General features: G+C 34.7%; 1 protein-coding gene across 1 annotated transcript in view; it reads left to right on the forward strand.

The window, feature by feature from the left end:
- Positions 1–2,925: 2,925 nt before the first annotated feature.
- CHL1 (cell adhesion molecule L1 like) overlaps positions 2,926–26,575 on the forward strand; it is an 82,351-nt gene continuing 58,701 nt past the window's right edge. The window contains exons 1-6 of the mRNA XM_047097092.1: positions 2,926–3,010; positions 9,509–9,614; positions 12,774–12,961; positions 23,746–23,868; positions 24,959–25,129; positions 26,093–26,140. Of these exons, the coding sequence (XP_046953048.1) occupies positions 2,926–3,010; positions 9,509–9,614; positions 12,774–12,961; positions 23,746–23,868; positions 24,959–25,129; positions 26,093–26,140 (721 nt within the window). The remainder of the gene's footprint in view (positions 3,011–9,508; positions 9,615–12,773; positions 12,962–23,745; positions 23,869–24,958; positions 25,130–26,092; positions 26,141–26,575) is intronic.

Here is a 26,575-nt window from a genome sequence, read left to right on the forward strand (position 1 = left end):
GAGCTAGGATAGAAGTAAAATTAAACCCATGAAAATTCATTGATTCTTTTTTGGATCTGAGTTAATGTCATTAATATAAGCAATCAGCCATCAGCTTTATGTGATTGGGCCTCAAAATATTCTAGTGTTATTTTCTTCTAGTCTTACTGTCATTTCTACCCTAAGTTCCAATAATTGTCTTTATCTTTGAGGCCTGATGTGAGGCATTAGGTTGACATTCTTTGAAGAAAGATAAATGGGAATATAATGTTATTGCTACCTTACTGTTGCAAAACATAATTACTAAATAGTATGCCCTTTTGCATTCTGACAATGAAATTATGACTGGAATTCCTGTTTTAATATGAAAGCTGTTTTGGGGCTATCATCATCACTTAATGGAGTCTTGCCTGCAAGGAGTCACATTTTAACTTCCAATGACTTTTATCTAACAACCGCTTAACATCGAAGTCTCTGGTGAATTGAAGCTAATCCCTGCAGGGGAATAGGTTAGATACAGAATTAACCATTCCATATTCTGGAAACTGTTGGTGTCGTTATTGTTATGTCTCTTAATTTATAGCCTTATTTTAAGTCGAGGGTTCAATGTGGCAGAGAGAGAATGGGAGAGAATTTCTCTCATCAAGACCATGTAGTTAAAACCATTAAAATTCCCTAAGTCAGATCATCACTATTGAACAATTAGTGCCTGCAAGTTATTTTACTATGGCAATTAGACACCATTGAGCTCACTAGCCTAAATCAGGAATTAATGGAAATTGAGCCTGTAGTCACTTACGTGGCCATCTAGTATTTCTATTTTCTGTTTCAGTATAGTGTGATGTATGAATATGGAAATATGGTCGCCTAAAAGCATCATGGTTTTGAAAGCCTTTCTCCCTACTAACAGAGGACAAGATCATTAAACAAATACATGAAATGCCCTTAGTGAAATTAGCATTGAATATTAATGGGACAGAATATTAAGTGATAGATTATAGGTAAAGAGTGACATATAAGCATAAATAATGAATTGAGATGACTCTGATCAAAGTATTTCAAGAAGAGAGAAGGAAAAGGAAAATTCAAAGGACAAGGTATTAGTATTTTCTTGTTTTTTCATCTTAGTAATAGCTATATGGTTCAATATCTCCCACCTTTGTACAAATATGCAGAACTCAATTTTTATAGTTAGGCAATATTCTGATTTTCATAAATAAAGTAATTTTCCACATTTTGTTGATGAGAATAATTCATTTTATCAAGAAAGTAGATGCCAATGCAATGATACATTTGAGAATATTTTCTATCACCAATGTAAGTTATTTTTCATTTGGGGAAATTTTCTGAACTACACAAAAATAACTTTTTCCCAGTTCCCATTTTTATAGATGGATCAATTGAGATCACAAAACGCAGAGTAGGGGTGCCTGGGTGGCTCAGTCAATTGAACATCTGACTTTGGCTCAGGTCATGATCTTGCAGTTCTTGAGAGTTTGAGCCCCGCATGGGCTCTCTGCTGACAGCTCAGAGCCTGGAGCCTACGTGTGATTCTGTGTCTTCTTCTCTCTCTCTGCCCCTCCCCCCGCCTTTCTCAAAAATAAATAAACATTAAAAAAAATTTTTTTAAAGAAAAAAAAGAAAGAAAACGCAGAGTAAAGCCATTACTCTAATTCAACATTTTGTGGTGCAAGTGGGTGGGGTGGGATGGGAGCTTTTTCCTTTGTAATCAACATAACTTTCCTCAAATTAAAACACAAGCGGGATTTTATATTTTCTGATTTTCAAAATGATGAATAAAACAGCAGAACAGCAGCATCAGTTACTATTTTAAATGTATAGTGCTTTATACTATGCATATATGAAAGATGCCAGTGCATGATCTCTTCAGGTAAAAGTTGAGGTAACATTAAAAAAAGTCTATATACTTGGAATTAAATATAGATTTGATAGTTTGTCTGACTCTATGTTCATTAATTTCTTTGTACCAGTTCTAAGTGAATAAATACAGTAATAGTTTGTTTTTATGGAAAAAGAAATTGATACATTTGGAGAACAATCACATTTTGAGCAAATTTACTTTTAAAACTGCATTATAAACAGTGTTTAGATGTCTACTATCACAGCGTTTCAGAAAAAAAATTGTAATGGTATGAGAACGTAAAGGAAAATTGACCTTTTAGTGTTTATTTCTATACAGTATGGAGCGTATTAACATTCTGCTTAAATGTAAAGTAAATGAAGACATTATTTTCTGCTTGCGCAAACCCCAAGTTTGTGAAATTTAGTTAAAGTGGCTGGGGTTTTTATGCATGTGTCCTTCATTTTTCTGTTCCCTATATCTTGCTGTTCACCTTTTATTAGTGTCATAACCTTGCATGTGAAAAGTTGTTTGCCAGAAAAATCAAAGAGTAAATTTGTGATGTTTCATAAATGACTCAAATGGGGTTAGATGCCTGCTATAAAGAATTGATTGAAAAAGAGCCACATTTTGAACAAAATGGCTTATAATGAATTTATCCTCATAGTCCCTGACACCCACCCCCATTCGAGTTTCCTTGAGTGCTTTGAAGCAAAAAACTCCTCTGGCTGAAAAACCTAATTCATTGGAATGGCCTGTGGTTTGCAGTATAGCCTATACCAACTGTGTTAAAAAACAAACAAACAAACAAACAAACAAACAAAAAACACAAAAAAAACCACATAGCAAAACTAATTATATTATGTGGAGTTACTAGAAAACAGTTTCATCAAGGGGAAAATTATTGCAACAGAAACATTTATTTATACTATATTGTTGTTTCAGAGTATATGAGCTTAAATTATATGTCTTTCTGTTTCTTTTTGGGTTTCCAGGTGAACTACACTCTGCTCAGCTTTAAACCAAAAGTAAAAGGAGACACTACAATTTTCATTCTTCCTGAGTTGCCTCCTTCCTGAAGAGCAATGGAGATAGGTGGAAGAGGATTAATCATATCTCTAATTTGTTTCCTGTTCAAATTCTCCACAGCCATTGAAATACCACTTTCAGGTAAAGTGACAGCATTCAATACCTACTTTATGGAATTTCATTTGCATTTTCATTTTTAAGTAGAATACTTGTAGCTTGAGGATGTGATTTTTCTATCATATTTCTATTTATTTTCCCGCAGTCTGTCATCAGAATTCATCACCGTCTTTTTAAAAATTTGGATGGTTTGTATTTGGATGCTTGCTATAATTATTTTGCAGCTAAGGCTTTTTGCCTCTTATGCAAACTTGTCACCTAACAAGAAACATGACCTATAGATCAGGTGTTTTGCTGTCAAAGATATTCTTCACTATTATCAACAGCTGTTAGTTTTCTAGGTTTAGTTTATTTTGAGGAGTGTTGTGATTCAGAAATTAATGGTATTAAACCAATTATGATAAAAAGAAACTGAATACACTTGGTATCTTTTTTTTCAAAATGATCGTATATTTACAAATGAAAACAATGGGAGCGCCTGCATAGCTCATTTGGTTAAGCCTCCTTCTCTTGATTTTGGCTCAAGTCAAGATCTCATGCTTCATGGGATGGGCCCTGTGCTGACACTGCAGTCTGCCTGGGATTCTTTGCCTACCTCTCTCTCTGTCCCTCCCCCACTCATTCTCTCCCCCTTTATCTCTCTCTCTTTCTCTTTCTCTCTCTCTCTCTCTCTCTTTTCTCTCTCTCTGAAAATAAGTAAATAAACATTAAGAAAAGAATGAAAGCAGTCAATTCAGAAAACATTAAAAAGCCATTTTTATACAACTAAAAATATAAGATGATATCAACTCTGAAAATGTAGAGCCTTCAATAGTGTGAATTCATATCCAGAGGTCAGTAGTTTTATGGCAATGTATATCATAACGTACATTGGTTAAAAAATAATATATCTGCAAGCGCAGTTTACGTGATACTGTATCAGCTACATAATGTAGAGATTTGGGGAATTTGTCTTGTGTTATTATAAGGACGTGGGATACAAAAGACCCTTGAGAGGTTATTTAAATATTTTTATCCATATGCTTCCTGTATTATCCCTGCTGTCTTTTCCATATGTGATTTGGAGATTTATAATACAAGAGGCGTTGCTTGTTTAATTGAATCTTAGCTTTGGAAATGATCTTCGCACATCATCTAAGTTCTAGACAATTAGACGAGTTCAGCAAGCTGAATAAACATTAAGAGAAGTGCTAACTCTGAACTAAAACTTTTCTTCTGAATGACCCAGTCTGAATGTGAATAGAAAAGGAAGTAAGTCTCTGAATGTATAATATAATGTGGTTTTAAACCATTTTTCTGAGAGCTGCCTTAAATTACTTCACACAACAGTTTCACATCACACACTTTGGGCAGCCCTACCCTATTAATTCAGCCTTAAGTGAGAATCCCTTCTCCAGTGTCTTTGACAGAGGGTCAAGTCTCTCTTTGAATATTCTTACTTCCTAAGAAATTCCACTTATCTGTTCTGTGGATGTACTCTGAGCCTATACACAATATATACCAGCCTCACTGTAAACATTCTGTTCAAGAGCTGGAAATAATTCATCTTCAGTAGATTCTTTTGATTTGAGTGCAGTCCCAAATCAAGAGCAACGTGCTTGGTGATCCTTGTGAGAAAGGGGTTAATAATTTTATATTCCCCACCACCGCCCCAGTAGCAACAAAGATGCCCTGAGATTTCAGACTCAGATTCCTGACCATACTCTCTTAGAATATACATTTTCAAATTTCCATCTTTTCTCATTTAGTTCATCAGTGGTAAAGAATTTGAAAGTTTTTATTAATCCATAGCACACATTTTTATTCTTGTTGTCTCAATTGCTTATGCATTTTCATGCTCTAATGTCCTTAGACAACAATTGTTATAAAATATTAATGACATGTTTTCAGAACAACTGAATATTATCCATTTATTTCGGTACTCTAGAGCAGTTACTAGCAGATGCAATGAAGGCAGGTATCCAATTTGAATGTCAACGAGTCTGGTATCTCTGTAATTGGCCTAATTATGGAGGAAAGGATTTATAATGTAGAATATATATTCTTATAAACACCCAAAGGTTATTAGTTCCATTCCCTGAGTAATTAGTTATTGCTGAGACTTTACAACCTTAGCAAATTTAAGAAAGAGTAATGTTCTAATAAACAAGTTGTTCACAAGTTATTAGCTGATATCTTAGGGACTGTTGCTATTGTGCATCATCCCTCATCCTTTGTAACTGTAATATAATTTAAATAATGTGAATTTGCAATAAGCTTGAGACCTGCTCTATTTAGAAATAGCAGCAGTCAGAAACGAGGCAAATGTCACTGAAGGTATGAATGTTTTTTGCATGTTGTTGAAATGTTTATGTATATCCAATGGATAAAGACTAAACTTGGGCTAATGTCCCTAAACTAGTAAAACGGAGTTATCAGACTCATTAAGCCAAAATTATTTTTTAGAATTGGAAATAATAGCTTTGAATTATTTATTCTAGGCTGGCCATCAAAGCTTAAAACAGGACCAATGCCCTCTCAGGGTCAGTGAACCAGTATCTTTTTCCCAAATGATTATCATATGATGTTACAAAATTATACATGGATTACAAAGAACCCATGAATAGGGGTGCCTAGCTGGCTCAGTGGTGGAGTATGCAACTCTTGATCTTGAGGTTGTGAGGTTGAACCCCATGTCAGGTGTAGAAATTGCTTAAAAAATAAAATCTTTTTAAAAAGGAACCCATGGGTAAAACATTTTCATATAACAGAGTATGAAAAGCTCATTGATATGCTTTCAGGTTCCATATTGTAGTAAATATTTAAGAAACTACCACTTGTGAAGTTCTGGTGTATATTTTGGAATGTCCACAATCATCAGAAAGGATGATAAAATATCTCACCCTTTTCCAAGTACATTATCTGTGTAAAGCTAGATTTTCTTCATATATTTAAGCCAAACAACTTGTGTGACAAATTGAGTGTGGAAATATACATGAGAATCCAGCTGCCTTCTATGAAGATGTTAAAGACATTTGTTATAATGTAAGAACATTGCCACCATCCTCATTATATTTAGTGTTGTTGATAAAATAGGTGTTTATTTTAACATATACAATTATTTAAAATGGATTCATAAACATTTTAAGTATTTCTCAGTTTTGATTTCTAATATGGAAAATATTGTTAGATATAACCCACACAAACAAAAGCACCGTGGGGTCTTGTATAATTTTGAAGAATGTAAAGGGATCCCAAGACCAGAAATTCTTACCAGCAATTTATCTAGTCTGAATCCCTAATTTTACAAATGAAAAAACAGAATGACTCAGGGCCTGGCTAAATGTCACAGGGTTTAGTGTCCTATTTGTAACTCCACTGTGGAATATTACTTAAAAACTCAGGCTCAGTGCCTTTCTACAAATTGCTTTTCTTAAAACATATTTGCCTAAGTCAATTTCCTGCAGCTGAATCTTTCACACTTCCTTGTGATTTTTGTGCTGTCCCCTTCCTTTCTAGAAAACGTAAGAACTGTACTAAAATGGTAATGTATCACTTTGAAAACTGTTGACTGCTCCCTGATAGTAGACATTTACATAAATCTGTGTCCCCCTTTAAAACATAATCCATATTTGTATCTTTAGCATTAATATATTTATTTTATAAACACAATTCTCCAAAATGCCATCTGGCTACTTCACTTGAGGAGAGACAAAGTCCTCTGCCCAATTTTTAAGTTTTGCCTTTTTTGTTTTTCAATTTTTTAAATGTTTATTTATTTTTGAGAGAGCAACAGAACAGAAGCAGGGGAGAGGCAGAAAGACAGGGAGACACAAAATCCAAGCAGGCTCCAGGCTCCGAGCTGTGAGCACAGAGCCAGACTTGGGGCTCGAACCCATGAACTGTGAGATCATGACCTGAGCCGAAGTCAGACGCTTAACCGACAGACCCACCTAGGCGCCCCTTAAGTTTGTCTTGAAAGTTATTTAACTTGTCACACACACCAAGTTTTTCACAAGACCAGGAGTACTTGAATATGTAGAGTCTATTTAAAAATACCATTATGTATTTTTTGGATGATTATTAGTGTTAAATTCCATAAAGGGAGAAAAACCTAGTCTCAGACCCCCAGTAATAGTGAAAGGAAAATTTATAAATGGGAAATGACAAATAATAAACAAACTTAGGGAAAAACACTCATTAACAAAAGCAACGTGTAGAAATAAAAATAGAGAAAATGAGCAGGTTATAATTTCCTTTGTAAAATTAGCAAAATATTTTATCATTTTTAAATACTGGTGTTCATTTGTGGCAAGGATGATGGCAACTGTTGTACTCCCATTTTGTCTGTAATAAATGTCCTCTTATGAAATGACGTCATCATATATCCAGAATAAATATTATTTGTGTCCATGTCTGGAAATTTATCATAAGTCACTAATTCAATAAAGGAAAAATTCATATTCTTGAAGATATCTATGGAAGTACATGTTACCTGGAAACAGAAAAATGAAATAATAAGAAAATTATCAAATAAGTGATGACAAAATAATGGAAATAAATAAAGTAGTAAAAGTAGTATATTAATTATAATGTCTTAGAACACTATAAATAAAAAACAACTGTCAAAATGATTGGACTAAGTTAAAAATATATACACACATCAAATAGAGTAAATGTCAATAATTTAAAAATAGAGACTTTGGGGCGCCTGGGTGGCTCAGTCGGTTAAGCGTCCGACTTCGGCTCAGGTCACGATCTCATGGTCCGTGAGTTCGAGCCCCGCGTCGGGCTCTGTGCTGACAGCTCAGAGCCTGGAGCCTGTTTCAGATTCTGTGTCTCCCTCTCTCTGACCCTCCCCCGTTCATGCTCTGTCTCTCTCTGTCTCAAAAATAAATAAACGTTAAAAAATTTAAAAAAAATAAAAAATAAAAAAAAAATAAAAATAGAGACTTTAAAGTTGTAATGATATGGCAGTCTTTCTTCTGCTTTACAAATTGTTCTTTTATTCTGGATTAAATGAAGTGAACATATATGGCAACGTGAAATGAAATGGTAGCAGTAAATGTATGTATTCTTTAAAAGTAAATATATTTTGCATAATCCAATTAAAAATGGGCAGAAGACAAAGACATTTCACCAAAGAAGAGGTACAGATGGCCAATTGACACATGAAAAGTTGCTCAATATCAGTAATCATCAGGGAAATGTAGATTAAACCACAGTGAGATGTTACCTCACACCTGTCAGAATGGCTAAAATCTAAAGCATAAGAAACAACAGATGTGGAAAAAAAGTGAACCCTCATGCACTGTTGGTGGGAATGCAAACTTGTGAAGCCACTGTGGAAAACAGTATGAAGGTTCCTCAAAAAAGTTAAAATAGAATTCCCACATGATGCAGATATTCCACTACTGTATATTTACCCAAAGAATACAAAAACACGAATTTGAAGAGATATGTATATCCCTGTGTTTATTGTAACATTATTTACAATAGGCAAATTATGGAAGCACCCCTAGTATCCTTCGATATAGATGGAAGAAGTGGTATAGATGAAGAAGTAGTACGTGTATGCACAGTACTACTGTGTGTGCAGACACACACACACACATATGTATATACGTAATGGAATATTACTCAACCATAAAAATGAATGAAATCTTGCCATTTGCAATAACATGGATAGATCTAGAGGGTATAAGTCTAAGTGAAAGAAGTCAGTCACAGCATCTGGGTGGCTCAGTTAGTTGAGCATTCAACTTTAGCTCAGGTCATGATCTCATGGTTTGTGGGTTCCAGGCCCATATGGGGCTTGCTGAGTCCTCTTCCAATCGTCTGTCCCTGACTCTCTCTGCCCCTCCCCCACCTCATGCACGCACATGCCCACTCTTTATCTCTTTCAAAAATAAATAAACGTTAAGAAATAAAGACTGTCAGAGAAGGACAAATACCAAATTATTTCAGTAATATGTAGAATTTAAGAAAGAAAACGAACAAAGGGAAAAAGACAAACAAAAAAAACCAGACTCTTAACTGTAGAGAACAAACTGATGGTTACCAGAAGGGAGGTGAGGGAAAGGGTGGGTGTAATAGGTGATGAGGGTACTCTCATCACGATGAACACTGAGTAATGCATAGAATTGTTGAATCACTGTATTGTACACCTGAACTAATATAACACCGTGTGTTAACTCTACTGGAATTTTTTTTTTTAATGACCCAAGAGCACACACCTCAGAAAAATGAATTAAATACATGTTCAAAGAGGAAGTGAAATTTATTCTGTAATTTTCACTCTTTTATAGTTTTTTTACCTACCAATATAGAAAGCATGTTTATTTTTCAAGATTTAATTTTTAAGTAATCTCTGTATCCAATATAAGGATTGAACTCACAACCCTGAACTGAAGAGTCATATACTCTACTGACTGAGCCAGCCAGCCTCCCCTACAAAGTATTTCAGTTGTTTCTGTTATAGCTAAATTAACCTCACCCAGTTTTTGCAGACCATGTTCTTTACATACATATTTTGATATTTAGTTCAGCAGGTTCCAACCATCATAAAACAGTCAAAAGTGCAAGTTGCCTTTCCCTTTGATGAATATTTTCAGATTGAGTGTGAAGCTAAAGGAAATCCAGAACCAACGTGAGTATTCTTTCAAACAAATCATTGTTCAATGCATACAGTGTTTTTACTTCTCTGTACTCTGACTGTTATAAGCTTTTTGGAGTATAAATCTACATGTGACTAAGGTAAGCATGCCAAAAGAATGATAGCTATGTCTATGAAGATAAAGTTTGGCTATTTTACATATGTTCTTGTGCAAGTCGAATTTATTTTCACCATTGAATGATTTACCTTATGTTAAATACTTACCATGGGCTCTGGCACCGTGGAAATATTCTGTCACTCCTTATGTTACAAGTGAAAAAGGCAGTCAAAACCCAAAGCATCCTTTATTCTACTTAGTGAAAGGTAACATTTGTTAAGCCAAATGCTTAATACATTTATACATGACATTGTATACATAGTTATTATTGCAAGTCTTAAATGTGACACATATCTTATTCAGTGAATAGGTCGTTACTTGATATTTAAGTTATCATAGAAATATTTAGTCATCCTGGATGGCAGAATGCTATATGCTTGTATATTTTTATCTAGTAGTTTATTAGTTAAATAACTGTTAATGTAAGTGATCATAATCAGTGATGAAAGATTTTTAAAATACCTCCTGTACTTTGGAAGGGAGAAAGAAATGTGGGTGTATTGGGAATGAGGTGGGAGAAGCTGTAGGGAAAATTTTAGATTTTAATGTAGGTGATTCTCAAGTTGTCAGCAAAGTTACCCATTTATTGATTTGCTTAATTCCTTTATATTAATTAAGAAGGTACATATTTAATGAAAATTATTTGAAATTGTATTGTGGCTCTCATGATTACTGCCTGATAATATGTTATTTTAAAAATCATTCTTAATGAATCATTAACATGTTAAATTATCATTATTATCTGTATTTCACCAAATGGAATATATTCAATCAATATATGTAAATGTGGACAGAATTGTATGGAATGAAGACGAATTTAGTTGATCATCTGGCTTGATCAGTATGGATCAATCAATATTATGATATATATTAATGTTAATGAACTGAATTATTGTATCAAAAGATAATACACAATCGTCAGATATTATTAATGATCAAATTTATCTGTGTCTGTAATCAGAATGAGTTTAATTATGAAATACTACTAGCACTTATAATAAATTCAGAAATCAGAATAGAATCTGCTAGTAACATTATTTCTTATTTTCCTAGATCCAAGTCCAATATAATTATGTAAGAAAAGAAAATAAAATCTATACATACGAGAAAATATGATTATTAATATTTATTATTATTGTTGTTATTATTATGTAATTTGTTATTTTATCTGAAAACCCAAGAATATTCATTCCCTGGACAAAAAACAAGCTTTTATAAATACAAAGGGGTTACAATAAGTGGCCAATAATACTTTTTAAAAAACCTTAATTAGATGTCCATGCAAGGCAGTTAGAAAATAAATAGGAAACAAGAAGGAAAAAATATCTCATCACACTAGCAAAAGGAAATAATCTAGCAATCTTAACAATTAGTGGTAGCAACATCAACAAAAACAATATCAAATACTATGTAATAAGACCTATGCAGGATTTAAATTGGGGGTGGTGACTACAAAATTCTGCCTAGGATCGGGAAAGAAGATTTCAAAGAATGAAAAGATGTAGCATATTGCCAAGTGGAAGTGTTTAATTCTGTATATGTAAAGTAATCCCAGTCAACGTACTGGAATTTAAAAGAATAGATTCTCTGTGTTCTTTGTAAGTAAAGCCAATAAAACATAAGACAGAGAGAGAAAAAGGAGTAAAAGGAGTGGAGTGGGGGGCAGGCGTACTCCCAACAAAAATATGTGTGCCATGAATGTTTGTTAATCCTGTTGAGAGAATAATCAGCTAGGTTAGTGTAATAATATGGTGTCCTAAAACATTACCCAGTTTGCATGGGTAATTCATATATGAAATGCTAACTAAAATCAAGTTGGGAAGTCATTATTAGATTGATAAGGTTGTTTTAAAAAAGGCTTTTTAGAGCCTCATCCATACAAATGACAAGGTGGTCACATATTATGGTGAGAACTTAACTGTGTAGGGTTTTTTCTGGAATACAATTCTGTAACATTTATCAACAACTGTAAAAATTTTCTTATGCTATTTGTCTATCAGTCTTTGAAGAGATTGTCCTAATGAAATATTAGATAAGAACCAAAAAATAAATATGTTAAGGTTGTGTGCACAATTTGTTTATAAAAGGGAGAAAATTCAAATCATTGAGTAACTTATACAGTAATCATATGACAGAAGATAATGTAGTCATAGAAACTGTCTTTAGTAGCATTGTAATAATTAGAAAACCTAATTTTTCCAAAATTATATATTCATTGTGGTCTCAAATATGTTTCTAATATGTCTAAAAGTAATGTTAGGAAATACCACATTTAATAGTACTTGTTTGTTTAATTTTGAGTGAGCTTTTCACATACACACATGATGACACATTATATGTTTGTAAGGAGTAGTCTTTGAAATACTAGTAAAATACCTTTCCAGTTGGAAAAGCTAAAATAGTTTCAAAAAGAACAGAACAAAACCTAATTTCAATTTCTGTTCTCTCAGCTGTCACAGCTCTTTTGTGGATTGGTCTTAGTTCACCTTGCTATAACAAATATGCTACAGACTGGGTAGCTTGAACAACAAGCACATATTTGTTACACACTTCTGGAGGCCGGGCAGACCAAGATCAAGGCCTTGGCTGATTTGGTGTCTGATGAAGACCTGCTTTCTGGTTCATATACAACTATTTTCTTGCTGTTACCTCACATGACTTAAGACAGCAGAAATGCTTTCTGGAGTCTCCTTTATAAGGCTGCTAATCCCATTCATGAGAACTCCACCCTCATGATCTAAGCACCTCTCAGATACCCTACCTCCAAATACGCTTACAAGAAGGGATTGGGCTTGAATATATGAATTTGGGGGAGACATAAACATTCAGTCTACAGCAGCTTGTGAGATGTCTCAGACTCTTCTAAGGCTTTTTTTTTTTTTTGTATTCTATTATATAGCCAATTAAAAATCTTTTTTTCTTAAACCATAAATTGCCTTCGTTTTGTCATTGTTGTGCTTTTGATTATGACTACTTTAAAATTAAGAAATACATTTTCATTTTTCAGGATTATTTACTTTTCTTTTATCTTACAGATTTATGTGGACTAAGGATGACAAGACTTTTGATCTCTCTGACTCTCGGATAATTGTGTTTAACAACTCAGGAACATTTAAGATCCCAAATGAGGGGCACATATCTCATTTTCAAGGGAAATACCGCTGCTTTGCTTCTAATAAACTGGGGGTTGCTATGTCAGAAGAAATAGAATTTATAGTACCAAGTAAGTGTTACAATGGATATTCCATATTACAAATATTTTAGTGAAATGTTGAAGAGAATAATAACACATTCATAAATTAATTACCAGCTTAAATATGCCCTATGTTTCATTATAAGGGAAGTTATCTTCTAGATCTTGATACTTTAAATATGATCTTTGAAAGCAACATAATTTTGCTGTGTTTCAATATTCTTATATCTAACATGGGAAAAAATAAGAGTCTGCGTTGCCTTATAAGATGAGAATCAAGCTAAATGCATTGGTTAGATGTGGCTAAATTTCGTTGCTTCAACAAGTATTCTCCAGGCCCAAGTGCTAATTCCCTGATTATGTGGTTGGCTGTGGGTCTGGCAGCTTTTTAGGCTAGGTGTTCTCCATGCAGCCTTTTGGAGGTCCCAGCCACTGGAAATAGCGTCATTCTGTGAGTGTACCATGTGAAATTTATACCACCTTGGTCAAAGAATCTGGGGCAGAGACCAGGCAATAATTGCTTCCAACAAGAAACTATACAGGCAACTTCTCATAGTTTGTCAGGTGGGCAAAGCCAATCTCATAGCCCTACTTTACTCCAGCAATATGAGTGCCCCTTGGGAGAGGATAGCCAGTAATTGGTATATATTAACAATGTTTTCTGTAAATAATAATCATGGAAAACTGTAAACTACTTTACTGTTAAGGGTGTGTTTTATCAATAACTGCTACGAAGATTAAGTGACTCCTTTATTACCATATTTTGCCTCTACAGCATGGGATCTCTGATGACCAACTTCCACATTTGGTCACTTATTTTCCCTGCTCTTAAGGTGTCCCACATTACCTGATTCTAACTAAAATCTTTGCAGAGTCCATTCTTATGTAAAAACTGTTGTCAGCTTCTATTTGGCAATTTCTTTTTGCAGACTTATAGACACTAAAGAGATTCAGAGTCATTGCCTTTCCAGGATATGGACACTTTATGCTGGAAGCCAGTGAGAATGTACACAAACCTCAGAAAAACAAACAATGAAAAGACATATCCTAAAAAATTGGACAGGGGACTAGATTTAAATTATTCTAAAGTCCTTATATTATTCTAGATAAGAATTTAGAGTCTTACAAGTAAAGTATGCATCTTAAGATTTATAAAGTAATTACATTAAAAATATAGAGTAAAATATGAATGGTAAACAGACCCTGTTGTTTGAAGGAGAAAAAGATAAGAAATGTGAGAAAAGGAAAGAAAAAAACTGTACAAATAAATCCAAATATATGACTAATTGAAGATGAAAGTAAATACACTAAATGCTTCAAGTTTTTTTTCTTTAAAGAAAGGTATGGATTGTTTACCTTGTAGCACATCTAAATCATAAGGGTACAGAGTTATTGAAACTACAAGATGGAAATGGTGTTCCAGATAAATGGTATTCAAAACAAAATGGGAATGTCTGAATTAATATTAGTCAAAATAGAATTCATTTTTATTTTTTAAAAATGTTTATTAATTTTTGAGAGTGAGAGAGACAGAGCATGGGCAGGGGAAGGGCAGAGAGAGAGGGAGACACAGAATCTGAAGCAGGCTCCAGGCTCTGAGCTGTCAGCCCAGAGCCCGACGTGAGGCTTGAGATCATGGCCTGAGCCAAAGGCAGACACTTAATTAAATGAGCCACCCAGGTGCCCCTAGAATTTATTTTTAAAAGCCTTCCTGAAGATTAATTCCCTAGGCATATATAATATTAAAATATATGAAGCAAAAGTAGAAGTACAAGTGGAAATGGACAAATCTATCATAATAATGAGAGATACTAAAATATGTTTCATTTTTTGGTAGCTCAAGCAGACAAAACATCAGTAAGTATATAGAAGATTTAAAGAAGCCAATTATAAGCTCCAACTAATGAACATGTATAGAACATTGCACCTAAAACTGCAGAATGCATTTTTTTCAATATTTGATGACATATTAGCTATGAAATAAATATGACCCAAATGCAATTGAATTAGAAGTCAATAATACCAACAAATTAGAGAAGCCTTATATCTTTGAAAATCAATAAACAGTTGTCTAAGAAACTCATAGGTCAAATAAGAAATGGCAAAAGAAAATAGAACATATTTTGAAGTGACAGTGGTAGCAATTCTACATAGGAAAACACGCATGAGGCAGCCAAAGCGTTATTTAGACAGATACATTTCATCTTAGAAACATACATTAGAAAAGAAGAGGTGAAAATTAATCATTAAGCTTTTTTATTTTTATTTTTTAATGTTTGTATATTTTGAAAGGGAGAGAGAGAGAGAGAGAGAAAACACAAGTGGGGGAGGGGCTGAGAAAGAGAGGGAGACATAGAATCTGAAGCAGGCTCCAGGCTCTGACCCATGAACAATGAGATCATGACCTGAGCCAAAGTCAGATGCTTAGCCTACTGAGTCCCCCAGTGATCTAAGCTTTTTAGGTAACATAGTTTTAAGATGAAAATGCATGAATTAACTTAAGGCAACAGAATAAACTAAAAAAAAAAAAAAGATGGGATAAAATAATGTAGAAGCAGAAAATAAATCCAACAAAGAGATGTGAAACCTTTATAGTTGAAAAATATTTTAAAAGATATAGATAAATAGAAAAAATATACCTTTTTCAAATGAAAGTATGAGAATGGCCTCATCACCATTAGTAGTCAGAAATAGATGTACTGTAACCCACATAATAAAAGCATTTGCTCCCACAAAGTTGGGAAATATTACGAAGTCTGAGAGTAATAATTTTAGTTGGGAATGTGAAGCTCCATAATCTACTACCATTGCAAGTGGACTTTCCTGCTCTGTGGAAAATATTTGTCAGTCTCTCCTAAGTGGAAGATGGTCTCACCTGTAACCTGGCTCTTCCATTTCCTTCCTCATGTGTGCGGCACTCATCTGTGTCAATTGGGCATATTTGTGATTCCATTGCTTGTATTAAAAATATATTGGAAAAAAACATGAGTGTATCCATGATAGGATGAGTAAACCTATGGTGGTATAGTTACTCAGCAGTGAAAATTGATGAATCTTGGGAATATGTTGAATAATCAAAGCAATTCTCAGAATGATACATACACTATGATTTTATTAACAGAAGTGCAAAATATGGGAAGATAAATTATTGTTTAGGAGGATACTTATATGTGGTAAATTATAATGAAAAACAAACAATGATGAAAACACAATTTCGGGGGCCCCTGGGTGGCTCAGTTGGTTAAATGTCTGATTTCAGCTTAGGTCACGGTTTCACAGTTGAGGAGTTTGAGCCCTGCATTGGACTCCATGGTGAAAGTACAGAGCCTGCTTGGGATTCTCTCTGTCCTTCTCTCTCTATGTCCCTCCCTCATTCCTGCACTCTTTTTCTCTCAAAAACAAATAATAAAATTAAAAAAGAAAAATTGCAAGAAGATTAAAAAAAAAAAAAGAAGAAAACACAAGGATAGTAGTTTCCTCTAATGGAAGGGGGAAGGGATGGATTCTGTACCAGACAGGAAGGTCACGGTGACACTGTGAGTTTTGTACAGTGGGGTGGTGGATAAGAGTGTTGGCTGTTTTTGTTTGTTTCTTTTTATTCTTTGCAAATGGCTTTTTTGTATATGCAAAATTTATAAGTACCATATTTACTTGTCTGCATTAGATATACTGGGATATTAAGTAAGGTGTTATAGCATAGTAATGGCAAAAGTAGAGGCATGTAAACTTGAAAACTGGCCTCAGGAGTTTAGGTTTGAAATGACATTCACTAGTAGATGTTCATGAATTCTGGATCAGAAAGTTATTACCATGAAATTTGTGGTTGTGATCATAAAACCAGACAGATGTAATTATCTATAAGTGTGTAACTATAGTCATGTTATAGTTTATATTATAAAACCAGATATTGTAGTCTAACTATAACCATATAATCTATGTATCTAATTAATTAAAATAGGTGAAATAAGATATGTGTGAGAGGGATATTAAAAATCTGTTGTAGAAGGCAAAGCATTAGCATGATCCCCAACCTGAACTCTGACGGTTGCTATGGAGACACAAAGGAAAAAGCTAGACCTATTGCAGAGAAGGAAATGGCACATGTTAATATGAGATTCTGCAATTAAAGGGTTTTAAAAAATATTTTTTTCTCATTATCTAAGCAGACCAAGTGAAGTCATGAACATTGTGAGGGTAATTCTGGCCAGAATCGGCTAGCATTGCAGTGAAGAGATGAGAATTGGATGTGAGCTATGTAGTGGGTAATTGCTATGTTTTTCTGCTGCTGTAGAAAAAAGCAAAATAAATTAGGTTTCTTATGCATCATTTCCAGTCTCTCCTGAAATTACTTCATCGTGTAACAGCTTTCTGCAATCATTTCTATGTTGAAGAGGACCGCTATCCCAATCCTTTGGGGTTTAGAAGTCAGAGACCATTTAAAGTTTCCTACAATGTTATCAATTGATTCTTTTCTTAAGATGTAGAGAATCAATTCTTTTTTTATTAATAGAAACTTTGTGATTCGAATTTTAGAGTGTCATCTCTGATGTCTTAAAGTTTTCTTTAGACTAACCTTAAAGGCTTTTTAGCCCCCTAAGTTTCTACATGAGGACAATAACTGGAAATCCCATTATTACTTCTTACAAACAGAAACCTTTTACAGGCTGTTCGGCTTTCTGCTTTCAATAACACTGCAGTTGAGTTTGCTAGGGAATGAAAGAGTAAAAGAAAAACCAACCAAACAAACACAATGTACTGTTTTCAAACATAGGAAAAATCACTTCACTAAATGGATTTCCCGCAATATGGCGTGGAGAGTTAGTCCGTGAATTATTCAACATGTCTTTATTAAACTCCCCTCACGTGCCAGCCACTTTTCTAGTAATTTGAGAGATAGCAGTGAACAAAACAGAGGCTGTCCTCAAGAAACTTCTATCCTGTGTATGTGGTGAGTGGTTCTGAGAAGAAGATGAGGGTCTTTCTAGTCTTTATTTTGACAACCGCCAGTGGTTGATATGACGATACAAACAATTCTCTTTGGGCTATTCAGTACTGCCCATCCTTCACAGCACAGATCAGCTTCCTCCACTTACCATTCCTACTCCGTCTCAGCCTATAGCAATTTTTCTTTCTGATTTTTTAAAACAACTTTTTGAGGCATCATTTACATATCATAAATTTTATTGGTGTTAAGTGCAAAATCATTGAGTTTTTAAAATACATTTTTAGTACAACCATCATCATAATCTAGTATTAGGACATTTTTATCATCCCCCAGAGATTCCTTATGCCCATCTGTAGGTACTACTCTCTCTTCCCACCCCTAGCCCTAGGCAGTCACTAATCTGCTTTCTGCTTCAGTAAATTTCTTTCCTGAACATTTCATATAAACAGAATCATTCCATACATTATTTTCCCATCTAGCTCCTTCCACCTTGTGTGATTTTACAGCTTACTCACATTGTAGCATTTATCAGTAGTTTGCTCCTTCTTATGGCTGAGTAGTACTACACTGTATGGATGTACCACTCTTTGTTTATCCATTTGCCAGTTGATGTCCCTTCGGATTGTTTCCAATTTTTGGTTATTACAGATAGTTCTCTTAAGGGAATCCACGTGAAAATTCTCTGGAGTTTTTAAAGCATTTAGTTATGTACTGCTTGGAAGAGTCTTTTAGTTGTGCGTATACTAATTGGGATGTTTAAAAATGGTAAAGATGTCATGCTATGCTATTCTTCTTTTGTTGTATGCCTCCAGATGCTGCTTGAATGCATATTATCAGTGACTGATTTATCGATTCATAGGCTGAAGAATAAAAGAATGAATAAAAATACTAGAGCAATTTCCATACACTATTAAAGTAATATACGAAATGGCAGGCTTAGGAATGCAATCCTTTATATACTGTTTTAATGGAAACCAATTAGAATTTCTGGTCTGCTAGGTTCTACATTTGTATAGCTTCCTTAGATTCCTCAAGACAATTCCCTTAAGACATACTGTGGCTATTTATTGCTCAGATTTGGGGGGAGTAGAATAGCAAAAGCAGGATCTGGTAGCATATGCTAATTTCTTTTACTGATATATGCAAACCAACTAAAGAAGATCAATTTGTTGAGAGTGCAACTTGGAGTTTTACAGGTTTAATTAAGACCAAGGATTTTCCTCTCATCCGTCATGTTGTGCGAATGACTGGAATGACATGGACTGGATTGGGTATCCTTCCTTAGCATGAATTCATTACCAGCTCATAGACTGAAAGGCAATGTTAATTCTCTGTAGTCCTAAATGGATTAATGGGGTACCCTCCAGGAAATGGGAATCAATTAAATTTCTTTGCATATGGAAACTAGAATTAGGGATGATATAGCATGTGAGCTCAGTGTCATGCATTCATCATAATGATGTCAGACTGTAGCAGTCTGCTAAACCCACTGAATGGAAATGTAAGGCACTCAAAAGCTCACCAATCCAGTCCTGTAAACAAAGAGAGAAGTCAAAATAAAGTTCTATTGGGGCACCTAGGTGGCTCAGTTGGTTAAGCATCTGACTCTTGATTTCAGCTCAGGTCATGCATGATCTCACGGTGGTGATAGCAGAGAGCCTGCTTGGGATTCTCTCCCTCCATCTCTGCTCTACCCTTCCCACCCTTTCTCTCTCTCTCTCTCTCAAAATGAATAAGTAAATAAACATTAAAAGAATAGATAAAATTTTATGGCATAGGAACGTTTGCCCAGTAATGGGGAGGAGTATCATTAAATCATAGGTTCTACATGACAAACTTACTGTTTCTTTCCTCTGGCTTCCTCCCTACCTCCTCTGTAAAAGCTAATTCCAAATATTTGCATAGAATTACGGAAGTCATTACAATGTAGGCTACAGAGAAAATCAGAAGGCACAGCAGAAGAAAGCTGTATGTCCCTTTGCCCATCTCCTCTCTCTACAGTGTGGTTGGGTGAACTAGGCAAAGTGAAAATACTTGATTATTAGCCAACATATGTTGAATAATTTTTAAGTGCTCCATGTTATTTAATTGATTTATATGAAATGGTTTATTTAAACTTTGACACAAATCAGTGAATTTGGATGAGGAAACTGAAGCACATTAAGTAACAGGTTCTGATCACTAAGTAAGTGATGAAGCCAGGGTTCAGCCCCAAGCAGCTGGCTCCAGAGTTCATGTGTTTAACCACAATGCTATACAGTGTTGTCTGTGCTTTGATCATTTAGGTAACACATCTTCTGCATGAGCTTAAAAGTGTTGCACTTTTTTGTTGGAAATAGCTTGGCAGTACAGTATCAGACTCAGAGAGATAAAGAGTGTAAGAAGACTTGATGAGATTACTTGTGTGCCAGAGACAGATTATCTGCAGAGTTACATAACTTGATAGTGGTTAAGTCACCTTAATGGCTTTCTTTTAGGTGGTTTAGTTACTATGATTTGTATTAACTTAAATTATGCTGATGCCATTTCATTACTACTCTTTACTATTAAGCATGTTGGCATGGTAAGACTCTACAGCTTAGATTTTACAATATCCTTCCCTTAAGAAACTTCTAAGCTAGTGAGTCTTTCAAGGAGCCTAGGGAGATGAATTCACAGGACTCTAGGATCCCAGAGAAAAGTAAATGGGGGCACGAAAGGGTAAAAATACTGGTCTGAAGCGGCAAAGCCAATTAGTTTCACTACTTGGTCCAGAACCCAGCTTGCACTCTTCTCTAAATACAAAATATTTTTTAGAAGGCATCTGCATTTCAAGTACAAAGATGTTATTTTTTTCAGTGTGTTTGGTTGAAAGAATTGAAATGGAGTTTCAAAACTCATGGTCAGCATCTCAACTTGTAGAGATCTTAGAAATTTTGTATTTGCTGGTTTGCTTTATATTGATAGTTCCAGTAAGAAGACTGCTTGCTGTCCAGTTAACTAGTTTCTAGAAAAGTGTTTTCATGCTAGATTCTGACTGGGTTTTGGGGAATGTATGCCATTGGAGTTGTTACTAGAAATTGGACTGTGACACTGAATTGTAACTGTGCAAGCTTATTGCAGAGTAATAAAAAAGATGGGTGCTGTCAAATGCTTGATTTCTTAATGCAGATAGACTGATAGGGACATTATATATAAAGGAAATCGACTTCATGTAGACTTAGGTTATTACGGGATTTCCAAACATTCTTGAACTTCTGCTTAGGTACATACCGATGTACAAGTACATTCTGCTTCCTTTGCAGAGAGGCTACTCCATGGTCAAGTCCAGTGTTACTGAAACATAATTAAGTGATTGTGTTTTTGCTGTTTATGGAGCACTCATTTAAAATATGTTGGCGAGTTAAAGCAATGTAGTTGCTTCCACAAAAGAAAAATAATTGTTTGCAATTCACTTTTTAAAGTGTTGGATCTGTCCAAACTCAACAATGCTAATGTTTATCACCAGAGAAACACAGTTAGCAAAAGCCATTGGTTGAAGTTATTTTTAAATGGAGTTGTTTCTTTATTTGAATTAAGATAAGCTTCATGCCTGCTGTTGAGTTACAGTAATTAAATTCCACATTTATCTGTGGCCATTAAAATGTTCACTTTCTAGCATGGAACCAGACTTACTAAATAGTGGCAAAGTCAAAGAAGAGGACCGTAAAAAAAATACTGACAAATTAATGTCTTTTTTAATATCTATTCTCAGACCTTAAATTATTAAATATATAAATGTTCTTCACTTTTTCCTGATAATAATTTCATCTTTGATCAAAAGCTGTTCCAAAGATTTATGGTATGTGATAAAGGTTTTGATAGGCTTATAAATTTTATTTTATTTTTATTATTGATGCCTTGGAAGCCAGTTGAATTACATATGTACATCTTTGGAATTAGAATTTTATAATCTAGATTTAATTAATGCATGGATGATAGTGCTTCACTGGCAGTACTATCTGTTTGAATCATTAGATTTTTCTGAATACTCTGAGGGGGCAGCTCTCTAATTAGGGCTTTATATATCTTATTAATTAGCTACTTTACAATGGCTATCACCCAGGGAACTGTGTATTCCTGTAAGGCATTGTAAAGTTTGCTTGTTATAAAACAGGATTACAGGCACTCTCCATTTTCTAATCTATGTTCCCCTTCCTCTGTTGCCCCTTCTCTCTGAGTATAAATAGATTCAGTAACTATCTAAAGGCCCTGTTAACTTCAATACCAATGAACAAGGGGCTTTTACAGCAAGTTACACTAAATAAGTGATTTGAACTTGGAGCTTTGATCACCTAATAGTTTTGTAAATTGCTACATATTATTTACATAAGGTGTATACTTTCTACAAAATGACTTGTATAGTATTTGCTCTCTGTTAAAGCTAAGTAAGGCATTACCAAATAGGTGGCATTGAGATTTTACCTACAAGACCTTACCATAGTGATGGCCCTAGACATACTTTCCTGTCTCTTGGTGGAAATTTCATGCTAGCTAGAGCAAAAGCATGATGCCACGATAGTTGCTGTTTCAAATATGTTTCCAGCCTCACTACGAGAAATCTGCCACAATGGGTTGACCAAGAGGAATTGACTGAGGATAGTCACATGACTGAAACCTGCCTTCCAAACTAGCAAAGGCACTGTATATAATGCACTGCCCCTGCAGTGCTAAGCCTTGAAGGGTCCTTGAATTTAGACAAAAAGCAATTCAGTGTAACCAGCTGGTGCATCAATAAGAGAAATGTCAGCAAATTCCTTCAACCAGTAAGGAATTGGGGTCGGAGTTGAGGGACAAGGGAATAAATACATAGAAAATGTACACAGCTCCTCCAGAAGAAACTTTACAATACATGAGTGTATCTCTAGACGTCCAAGAGTAATGATTGTCTTTTGTGAACCACCATTTGAGAATGAAATATAGAGATGGAATACCCCCTAACAAATTCCATCAAGCCAGCAGTGTTACACATACCTTCGTAAGGTCCTTTTCTTCCATAAAAGACTTATTAATTATATCATTCAAAACCCCCTAATAAAATCATACGGTGTTAATGTAGTGTTCAGGCATAATACATTTTGAGTGTTCTTAAAATGATTTTATAAATAATTTCATAAAAATAATCACACAGTGGTGCTGGGTTTCACATTCTGCTTAGTTGTGACTTAGATTTCCATTGTAATTGTATTGCCCTCTTAGGAAACTGCCTCCTGAATGGGGGAAAAATGTTAAAATATTGCCAACTCTCCTTTCCTACATCAATTCCATTTCATTTAAAATTTCATTTTCTGGGAGTGATTCCAATGTGGAAGACTCTCTTAGCAACTTAAAATGGTCATGTTTGGCTTTTTGTATTCATACTATTTGCCCCACGTGGGCTTTGAATTTTTAATTTAGTTTGGTTATGCTTTGAATGGAGTATTTGCCCATTAAATCAAGGACTTCACAGTAAAGCCAAGGCAGAAAATATGTATCTGCCTAGAAAATAAATCACAGTGTTTGAATAAAAAAAGTTATCTATCAGATACTAAACTCAGTGAATCCTGTGACTCAGAACTTGTAGTTCTATGCAGAGAAATACGCACAACATATTGTTGCTAGTTGATGTCACATAGCAAAAATATTTGTCGTCTTCACTTGCAAAATGTAGAAGCATTTTTAAAGTTTTATAAGGATGCACCCCAGATTCTTAACAGTGTTTTCTTCTGCAGGGGAGACACAAGAACCAAGATTTGGGGCACTGAATTTGTTAAGCATGCTCTATTTTTTAAAAAGAAGGTGTTAATATATTATTGCTTGTGACATTAAAAGTTAATTTTAAAATACTGTCTTAAATAATTTTGTATACTAGATGTTCCAAAATTCCCAAAAGAAAAAATTGACCCTCTTGAAGTGGAGGAGGGAGATCCAATCGTCCTCCCATGCAACCCTCCCAAAGGCCTTCCACCTTTACACATTTACTGGATGAATATTGGTAAGTAACATTCTGTTCCATACATAGGAGACCTTTTAATTTCATGCATCGTGTCAGATATTATAGCGGAACAAAGATTTAAAAACAATGTAAGATTATCAACGTGGAAAAAAAGAAAAAGCACATTATCATTGTGGAATGAAATCGTTTTTTAAAAAATTATATCCATCTGTAGAGTGTGTTTCAAGTTTTAAATATTATATTAAGTGTATACATGAAAACACTAGAAAACCCTTAACTATATCTCTTGATTTTATCATAGCTGAAAGAGTAGAGGCTATTGATATGGTAATGTATGTCTATGAAGAAAATGCTATCTGCATTCCAAACAACTTACTTACCTTTGGAATATAGTCCATGTCAAAGTTGAGGATGGCTTAGGTCTGTGTTGCTAGCCTTATATTTCTATTTAATAATGTTCTACCTGCTACATAGAGTGACCCACAGAGAAATTAGCATGAACCTTTGTGTTTCATTCGCCAAAAAAATTGTATTCACTCTCAAGTTGAAACTCCAGCTTCTTGTATAGTTCTAACGGCATGTGCCATCACAATGTGCCCTAAATGTTTTCACATTGTAATGCAGAGAGAAAAATGATAATATTTGTACAGTACTTGGAAGAAAGCGAGACAAACTATTTTTGGCTGCAGGCAAACATTCCAGACTCCAATCACTCTAGAACTTTCCAAGCTGCATCCAGGAAAGACAGATTCATGTCTTACACATGACTTTTGGGGAGATCTGTTTGATTGAACCATTTGGACCAGTTTTCAGATACACCAGTTTAGAAGTAGCAGCCTAGGTGGTAAGGAGAGGTAGAAGGTACAGAATGGTTGTCCACCAGTGGGTTTCTTTGGTTAATGGTGGAAAGTATGTTCCCAGGGGATTTGTTGTTGTTTTTTATTTTTGTTTGTACTTTTTACTTCTCACTCACTGCTCTTATTTTAAGACCAGACTTGTGAGGAATAGGAAGAGCAAGCATGAACAATGAAATGAAATGAAATAATATGAAAGAAAGGAAAATAAAGAAGGGGGATGAAGCACAATAAAGGACAGTTGCTCCTATTAATGACAAAATGTTTCCTTCCAGAGTTAGAACACATTGAACAAGATGAAAGAGTATACATGAGTCAAAAGGGAGACCTGTACTTTGCAAATGTGGAAGAAAAAGACAGTCGAAATGATTACTGTTGCTTTGCTGCATTCCCAAGATTGAGGACTATTGTGCAGAAAATGCCAATGAAACTAACAGTTAACAGTTGTAAGTCCAAATAATTTATCGTTCCGTCGTGAATGCTGAATACAAATGCGCCTGCAATTTCATTCTGGCTGAAGCCAGTTAAAGCTGGGTGGATATTTTCCGCCATTGTTTAGTTCAACTCTAGAGACTTCATCCAGATGAAAGAGACAGCTGCAGCTGCAGACCTACAGTAGCTCTGTCTCTCAGAGCCAGAAAATCAAATCTCAATTCACAGTACAAGTATACTTCATTTGACGTCTGCAGGATCTGGTCATTTGCAGTGGGTGCAATACACGATGACATTCTAAGGTTTCTGAAGCAAGTCTCAGGCTTTGATGCATCGTGATCTTGAGTAACTAGAAGGCTGAAAATGTCGAAGAAAATAGGAGCTGAAAATAAAAAGATTGAATATTATAATTTTTTTTTTTTTTATTACATCAAGCTTTGTTGTTCTTCCCAAATTGGCAAAGTTATTTGAATTGCCTCTCTTCCCTGCTTGATTCTGCAGATGCCAGTCTGGGTTCCCAAATGGGAAAAAGTCATTAGTGGGAGAAAGAACCATAAGATTCAAAGGGCAGAGATAATCCCCGACAGTTCACTGACTGAATAATTGGCTCTGGGAGAGTCGAAAGTTGGCATTACCATTTCATTGTCTAATTTGGTTCATGGTTTTTTTTTCATTGTTATGTGTAGATACACTTTGCCAGGTCTTCACTATAGCATCGCTTTTGGCAGCCTCAGTTCTCTGTAATAGAGCTGTAATCTGTGTCCTCTCGACCTTGGACTCATCTGTGGTAGTTCAAGATTAAGCTCATTATACATTTTTTTTTTCAAAGATATCCCCTAAGATGATGTTCTAGTGAAGCATGGTTATATCTCATTTTGTAATTTTTCTTAGACAAAACTGTGACTTTCCATTCATTATTGATACTAGCACCTACCATTATGTTTGTGAGTTTTTTCTTTAATTTTTTTTTATTTCAGTAAGGCATGCTAATGACTCAAGTTCATCCACAGAAATTGGTTCCAAGGGTAAGTTGATCATGTGAAGAGGGTTGGCATTTATTTTTACCTTTTGTAACTCATTGTCATCTCAAAGCTTAAATTTTTCTGTTACTATGTTCATGAGTATATTAAAATACTGATATTTCTATAAAGGAAACCCCTTCGCAAAGAGGTTTCTATTACCCCCCCCATCCTTAACTATATGCAAAAGAGTGATATTTATAAATTCCTCACTATGCAAAAGTATCTATATTTATATATGATATAATTCACATAGACAAATACACATATCCTCCCACACGTATATGTATTTTTTTTGAGAGAGAGAGAGAAAGAGAGAATTGGCGGGGAGGGGCTGAGGGAGAAAGAAAGAGAATCTCAACACAGGGCTCAATCCCACAACCCTGGGATCATGACCTGAGCCAAAATCAAAAGTTGAACACTCACACAACTTGCCACGCA

Source organism: Lynx rufus, unplaced genomic scaffold (genome assembly GCF_022079265.1).
Source record: "Lynx rufus isolate CCGP_SWC_20201006 ecotype Redwood Valley unplaced genomic scaffold, mLynRuf1.p SCAF_4, whole genome shotgun sequence".
Taxonomy (NCBI): domain Eukaryota; kingdom Metazoa; phylum Chordata; class Mammalia; order Carnivora; family Felidae; genus Lynx; species Lynx rufus.